An 8,808-nucleotide genomic window follows, 5' to 3' on the forward strand; every position below is an offset into this window, starting at 1 on the left:
AATATTCTTGGAAGAAAGTAATTTTTAGAATAATTTGTTCAGGCGAAACTTGGCTAACTAATGATGCCTTTAGCGATAATTGTTGGTTTGAATTTTTTTAACTTTAACTTTAACTTTGTTATTTAGGTGCCCCACCTTGTCACAGAGCACCGCAGTTTACCTAGGAAGTTCACGCTTCCTTCTTTACCGAGACGCGGAAATATGTCGAGAGCTCGTTTCGAACCTGGATCTGCTGCTTCTGAAGCAAGCGCTCTAACCACTGCGCCACTGCCGCAAATTTAAAGAATTACTAATACATGATGCAACCTAATTACAAAAAAAGTCTAAAAAAAAGGTGGTGTTGTTGTTTACATCAAAAATAGCTTGCGGTTCAAAGGCGAATTTTCACGGAGCGAATTATTTTGGGCGAAGCAAATTTTTTCGTCGATAACTTTTCATTGATTCAAAATTTAAATTTCCACCAGCAAAACTGTTTGCGTTATTGGGAAAACATGTTGATATGTAAAAATGTTGTTATTGACTCGAAGAAAAACAATTACTTTAAAGATGTTGCAAATGAAAGGAGAAAATTAAAATAAGAAATGGTTTTGGGTAAGGGTAACTTATGCCGAACGACTACAGAAAATAAAGATTCATTATTGTTACAAGATTATTGTTTTAACAAATTTTAATTCCTCCAACAAAGAGTTGCTTTCGTATGTAGCGTCAACCATTGTGAAACAAAGAACTATTATGAGTGACCCTTTTAGCCCAAGTAAGTGGCAGGCTGTAACACTTAGATTCTTTGTAACAGGAGATGCTCAGTGTACTCTTACTGCAATATTCCAGAAAATATTGAAAATTTCAAAAAAACAAAGAACATTAAATTACAGACTTTCAAGGCCTAAAAAAGTTATAGAAAATACATTTAGTATTGCTACAACACGCTTTCGTATATTTCACAGACCAGTTACCGGTAATCGTGAAAAAGTGATTTTGATTACACAAGCAATTGTAGCTTTACGTAAATTTCTTGTGAAAAAAAAAATCAGAAAATAATTTTTCCTACTGTCTCACAAACTAAACTGATGTTGATGGTTCTTTTGCGTTTAGACCAGATGATTGGAGGAAGATAATTCATGTTCTGCTGCACTACAGCCAGTTTCACAATTAAGTTCTAACAACAACTCGAGAGATACAAAACAAGTCTGAGACGACTATAATAAATACTTTCTTACACCAGAAGGAGAACTGAGTTGGCAATTTGATTTAGCATATAAAAACTTTTTTTTAATGCTAACCCAATCATGTATCAATAAAAAATGCTATCCCATTCATGTTTCAATACAAAAGTAAAAGCTTCCTTAAAGTAAAATATGATAATATTATGATATTTTGTATAACTTATGTAAAATTTTTGTTGGATGACCTGGTATCGATTAATCTTTTTGAAAATTTGTTTAATGTGAAGTCACTGCTATAACTACTACCACTTGGACTTACTAGTGAAAAACTTTGTGATTAAAATGATGAAGGAAAAACAAGATCTGGAACAACATTTACTTTGGATAGAGTTACATTCCGTAGGTTTGTTCTCACTTTTTTCAAGCAAAAAATGTCATTTTAATTTAGGTAAGTTTGAGGCTGCTCCTCCTGATCTCGTCATACGATTACGTTTAACTAAAATATTTACAAAATATTAAGGCAAGTTTATTCCATGCATTTATTATTGCATTTCTGTCTTTGTAAGTGAGATGATTATCATCCCACAAGGTTGGTAAATCGCGAACAACTTTCATAAAAGTATCTTGCTCGAATTCCATTGGTTGAAAAGTGTCGTTTTCAATTTCTTCATTTTCAACTTGTTAACAACTTCTTTATCCATTATTGAGAAGCATTTAATCGTTTATTTAAATAATAAATTTAATTTAATTTCTTTTAATCAAAAATATTGTAATAAAACTAGCATAATAGCATAAGCGCACTTTATGTTTCAACTTGTTATGCTTTTGAACAACCAGAAACAGTCAATTTTAATTCATTATAGCAGTCAATTACGTTGCACAGTAACTCAGAGCAATCAAAAAACGGCACAAATTAAATACAATTTAATATAATTTCTAAAATAAACATGTTATTTGTTAAAATAATAGTTTTTGGGTCAAAGATTTCAAATTTGTAACAAAAAAAATTTTTTACGCGCGCTTAAACGTGTATAGGCGTAAGCGCGCTGTAAAGTTGACCCTAAGTGTGCAAAATATTATTTTTTTAAGCTTTAGAATCTTTAAGAAAAAAATACTTTCTTGATAAATTACTCTACTTGATACTTTTATTAAAATGGTTTTTAAAGAATGTTGATACATAGTGAAGAAAACTATATTTTTATTAATATTTATATTAATAAAAATATAGTTTTTATTAATATAAATATTAATAAAAATATTAATAAAAATTATGAAAATAAATATATAATTAATATATAATTATTTTCATAATTTAATCCGGTAACAGTTTTTCCTCGATAACTCTTATGTTTTCTAAAAAATATGCTTGATAATTTTGGATATGGTTTTACTAGAAGGTAGGTAGAAGGTAGTGCATCTGATTGATCATAGTGCATAGATTCATCCTCTGACTTGTTTTCATTTTTTGCTTTTGCTAAATCATTATTGTTCATTTTGTTGGGTTTAACATTGCACACATTGCAGAATTGAGTGGATTTTGTCTCTGTAAGTGTGTTCACTACTTTACTATTAAACATTGTAAAATCAAACCTATAGCTGATATTTAACGTCACCATTTTTCTTGAATATAAAAAAATTTGTGAAGTGGTATTTAATTGATTTTTTAGATCTGATTCTGCTTCTCTGAATAAAATTGGACTCTCTTTTTTATGTTGCAGATGAAGAAGTCTACAAAAGTGATAACTTAAAGGATTTCCCTTTTTCCAGATTTTGTCATATTCTACTTTGAGCAATAAAGGTACAAAAGCTGAAGATGTTTTCTTCATGCTTTAGTTCTCTAATTATGTTGCTTGTCTTGGATTTCTGCTTATAATTACTTTGGCTTGATGTTCATTAAAACCAATCTTTCCATATAAAACTTCAAATATTTCATTATTTTGACCACATTTGGCATATCAATCGTTTCAGTTATTCTACTAACACTGTGATCTAACATGCTTTAAAGACTTTGAAGAAATTTCATAAAAATGTATATTTTCAGGATAGCATTTCAATTGTTCAACTAAAATATCGTGCAAGGTAAGGTAAATGTGAACATTATGTATGAGTGAGTTTCTGAACCAGTTTAGTTAGTTACCGGTTTTTTAATAACGCTCTCCTCCAAGCATGTGAAAAACAATAGTTTCACAGTTATATACTTATCCTTTTTATAAATGATTTTATCTGTAGAATATTATATATTGAGATTAAGTACAATTAGTGTAAACTTTTAAAACTGATTTCATTTTTTGTCTTTTAACTTTTTTTTCTTTTAACTTTTTGCTAAAGTTTCTAATAGTTTTTGTTGCTTCATTATTTCTATGTTAAGGTATTTTTATGAAATTAAGAATTTCTCTGAATTCACAGGTTTAATTTTAAAGTATAGAAGTCAAAAGGTATTATTTGACTGATGTCATCATAAATAAGATTTCCATTGTTATCATTTTAAGCCTGTTCATAACAGAGGCTGATTTAAGAATTTCGAGCCCATAGGCTGAAGTTTCTACCCCTAACGCCCCTCCTCCATTTTTTGTTTTGTTTTTCTTTCTTTTTTCTTGCGGAGCCCCATGGCCTCATGTTGCCCATAGGCTATAGCCTATAGTAGTCTTTGCCTAAAACCACCTCTGGGTCATAAACAATGTCACGCTAAGTTTAAATATATAAGGGGGAATTCAACAATTTTAAAACAATTTACGAACAGGTTGTTATTGCTGCCGCTTTGTTTTTGCAAATTTTTGTTACTCAATTTATTAAAATAGATTGGTTTAATATTTTAGAAACTTTTTATTTTTTTGATATTCACTCATACTATAATTATTAATTGTCAGTGCCGTGGCTAAAGCTAAGGGGTTGGCTCAGCACTAGTTTTATTTTTGTTTTACTGTAAAGAATTTTTATTTTGTAAAGAATTCTTATTAAAAATACCCAATTAACAAAATTATTGTTCATGTTTCATTAGGTTGACATTACGTCGGGCCACTTTATATAATTTATATAAATTAACTTATTGGCGCTAGGTTCAGTGTTATAAATTAAAATGTTTATCGGGTCAACGTTCATACTGTAGTTTTTCGCTTACCTAACTTAACCTAACTAAAATATTATTCGTCTTTAATTATAACTTTAATTATAACTGTTCAGTAATAACTAATTTTCAGTATAATTAATTTTGCTGATGGCGTTTTAGTTTATTATCCTCTTGTTACTTGTCTTGTAGAAATCAATGAATTGCATATTTCCCCATGCAGTCTTTTGGGTGCAATTGACAAATATTTAGAAACAAATTGCCTAGATTTTAATTTATTCAAATATATATATACTTTTCTGATTTTAAATGAATGCCAAACATTTTTCTTCCTACAACTTATAGTTCAGCTGATAAATTGTTGCCGTCAAATGTTGTCTTCAATAAGTTGATGATTTTTAAAGGCTGATAAAAACTGAAAGTTTATATTTTAATTAGCGAGTTATTAATTTCTAATTTTTAAGGCTAATTTATACTGAAAGTTTTTAGTTATTACCCAGTCGGCATATCTAGTATTATAAATACTCGGAGTATTTATCACGTATAAGATACCGCCGTTGATACCAGAAAAATACGCATTTAGTTTTAAGTTTCGAATTCGAGTTCAATACCACTTATTTATCAAAAATACGTATTATATAATATTTGATCAAAATCAGATACGATATCGTACTTGATTTTGATCAAATATCAACATAAAATGGAAAAACGAAAATCTTTGCTTTAAAGCGCATGCTTAAACTGAAATTGCGAAAACAAAATTTGAAAATTTTAAAAAGTTTCTCTTAATAAATTTAGTAAAAAGCTTGTCTGGAATGAAAAGAAATCGTCAGGAATATATGAAAAGTTATATGAAGAGATATCGTTCTGTTAAAGCAGTATCACTTATCTCCAGTACAGCTTTTACTAATTATCAGTGCATTATTTACTTATTTTCATCAGATATAGATTATATATAGAATTTTTTTTTTTCATTATTTATAGATTATCAGACTGATTTGCTGTCAAGTTCATTGAATGAATCATCTGAAGCTATTTCGTTACCGGAAAAAGAAAGTCGGGATGATTTTAAAGAACTATCTGTCAGTATTAGTGAGTACTTATCAGAAGGCGAGAATGGCTGTCAAGATGATGAATCAAATGTTTGTGATTTTTCTAGTGATTTTGAATTCAGTGAGACTGATATTGATTCTGAACCCAAACCAGTATATATCATTTGTGAAGAACTTGCACAAGTTGCAGTTAAGCACAATTTAACAAGAGATGCCATAAACGATATACTGCTAATTCTAAGTCAGTCAGGAAAATTTGAAAAATGTGACATACCAAAAGATGCCCGCACACTGATTAAAACTCCAAGTTCCATTGATGTATTGAGCAAGTGTGATGGTAGTTACATTTACATAGGATTGAAGAAAGGAATAGATGATATATTTGCTATTAATAATGTTGAAGTAGATACTAACTTCATAACTATTGATGTCAATATTGATGGACTTCCTATTCAGCGCTCAAATAATTTGCAGTTTTGGCCAATACTTTGTTCAATAGTTAATATAATATCTTTTCCTTTTCTGGTGGCTATTTATAGTGGAAGTGCAAAACCGTCAAGTGTTCATGATTTTTTACAAGATTTTGTAACTGAAGTTAATAACCTAACATTTAATGGATTAGTTATTAATGAAAAGCATTATAAATTTAATTTACGTAGTTTTATTTGTGATGCTCCAGCACGTGCATTTGTTAGATGTTGCTCAGGTCACACATCAAAAAATGGGTGTGAAAGGTGCACTTCTGTGGCAGAGTGTTATGAAAGAAGAATTGTTTATACAAATGACAATGCAAATTTAAGAACTGATGCTGAATTTAGATCAAATGCTTATCCGTTACACAAGAATGGAAACAGTCCATGTCTGCTAATAAATAATTTAGATATGGTACGTTCTTTTGTCATCGAACCTATGCACAATTTGTTCCTAGGTGTGTGTCGTCGATTTCTTTTTTTCTTGAAATTCAAATCAAAAATTCATATCAGCTTTGCTCAACAACAACTGATTTCAAATCGAATGCTGGATATAGCCCAGTCCACTCCTTCTGACTTTGTTAGACAGCCAAGAGGTCTTTCTGAAATAGAACGTTGGAAAGCAACAGAATTTCGTCAATTCACCTTATATACAGGAATTGTTGTGTTAGAGAAAATTTTAGACAATGAAGTTTATAATCTATTTGTTGCATTTGCTGTAGCTGTGAGAATTTTACACATAGAGGATGATGACGATAGAAATGATTTGTTGCCATTTGCTAAGAAACTTTTTGCCACTTTTGTGCATAATTCACGTAAGATTTGTGGCAAATCTTTTGTAACTTTTAATGTACATAACTTGCTTCATATCGTTGATGATGCCAAATACTATAATTGTTCTATGAATGATATATCTGCATTTAAATTTGAAAACTACTTACAGTATTTAAAAAAAATAACAAGAAATGCAAAATATAATCCCATTGTATCAGTTGCTAAACGATTTAAAGAGCGCTCCATTCTTGTGCACCCTTCAGGATATGTTATAAAAAGTGCAATTTGCAAAATTTCAACTTTTAAAAGGAACAAATACTTTCTAAGCAAAGACGGAATGTATTGCGAGGTAATGGAAATACTTCTTAACGAAGGAGAACAAAAGTATTCTTGTAACGTTATAAGCAAGCATAATTTGCAACCACTTTTTGTGACCCCTATAAACAGTGGAGAATGGGGAATTATGAAATATTCAAAGTTTAATAAAGTAAAATGGAAATTAACTGTGCTAAAAAGAAGTGATTTTTTACAAAAACTTTATGCCATGAATAATGCTTTGGGTGAATTGACATTCTTTCCTGTGTTACATAAAATCAATTGAATGAAAGAAAGTTTCTTAAAACATTATTATAGATAGTTGTGAATTATTGATGCAGCTTTACTCAGTAAACGATCGGGGATTTGATAAAACATGTCAGGGGTTATAGCTAGGGCTGCACAAATGTTTATAAACCCTATAAATACTTTCAGTTTAATGGAAATGCATGTTGTATTATATATATATATATATATATATATATATATATATATATATATATATATATATATATATATATATATATATATATGTATTTATATTTTTATATATATATTTATATATATATATTTATATATATATATATATATATATTTATATATATATATATATATATATATATATATATATATATATATTTACCTTGGAGGTATAGGATATCATTTCCATTTTCCCCCAAAATGACATTATTATTACAAAAGTGTATTAAAATCTTCTATCTAAGGGTATATGACATTATCTCCAAATCAGCGCAATATTAATAGTAGCCTAATGATGATAAAATTTTAGAGGTATAAAACATCATGCCCATTAAAATTTAATCTGAATATTTTTTTTTAATTTTTCCTGTTAAAAAAACATTTGTGTAACTATTCAAGGAAATCTAAATACGAAAACCCGGCTGGAATGTTTTTAATGAAAAAAATACATTAAATATTTAATTGAAAAAAAAGGTTATTCTGCTCTATTGTAAAATTGACAAAATGGAGATGATGTCCTTTACCTACGAGGCATATATATATATATATATATATATATATATATATATATATATATATATATATATATATATATATATATATATATATATATATATATATATATATATATATATATATATATATATATATATATATATATATATATATATAGATATATATATATATATAGATATATATATATATATATATATATATATATATATATATACATATATATATATATATATATATATATATATATATATATATATATATATATATATATATATATATATATATATATATATGTATATGGTGGCCAAACAAAAAATAATGTTTTTTTTTAAAGTCTTACCTCCTAAATGTGTTATATAAAATACAATAGATATCAATTTTTGTTAAAAATAAATTATTTTATAAATTTTATTTAAAAAGTAATCATTAAGATTTAATAAAGGTTCAAAATTATTTAGAAATAAGTTTTTAAATCACTTAAAATACTTATTTAAAAATGATAGATAAAAATTGTATAAGCAAAATTGAGAATAATAATTTAAAAAAATAGTATTAGTTTGTAGTTGTAAAAATATTTCTTGATATCACTAATATCATAAATTTATTGCAACACTTATAATTGTGATAATTGTGAATGTCTGACTTTTTTTTTTTGGCTAGTTATAAACAGAGCAATCATTTAAGTAGCTTAATTAGCTGTCTGTCTGGGAAAAAAGTGATATAATTAGTACTTTAATACTTAGGGTATTGTTACAGAAAGTCAATGACTTCCTTATTTTTACTGTTATAAAAGGAGCCTTTTTTTATTATCTAATCATTATTAAAGCCATCTGGAAAAAGTTAAGAAGAAAAGTTTTGTTAAACTTATAGCTGTATGTTTTATTTTAATTTGATGTTGTTTTTTTTGTTATTATTTTTTAGTTTATATGATTTACCAATTCCTCTTTAAATCTTTCCTTTAATAATCTTTTCTA

The 8,808-nt window shown here is 27.5% G+C and overlaps 1 protein-coding gene across 1 annotated transcript; it reads left to right on the forward strand.

The window, feature by feature from the left end:
- The first annotated feature begins 4,893 nt into the window (after window positions 1-4,893).
- Window positions 4,894-7,155, forward strand: LOC136075076 (uncharacterized). Its single transcript, XM_065787314.1, has 2 exons — window positions 4,894-5,121; window positions 5,212-7,155. Exons 1-2 carry the CDS (start codon window positions 5,043-5,045, stop codon window positions 7,122-7,124), a joined length of 1,992 nt encoding a protein of 663 aa, XP_065643386.1. The 5' UTR covers window positions 4,894-5,042; the 3' UTR covers window positions 7,125-7,155.
- The last annotated feature ends 1,653 nt before the right edge of the window (window positions 7,156-8,808 follow it).

Source organism: Hydra vulgaris, chromosome 01, assembly GCF_038396675.1.
Source record: "Hydra vulgaris chromosome 01, alternate assembly HydraT2T_AEP".
NCBI lineage: Eukaryota > Metazoa > Cnidaria > Hydrozoa > Anthoathecata > Hydridae > Hydra > Hydra vulgaris.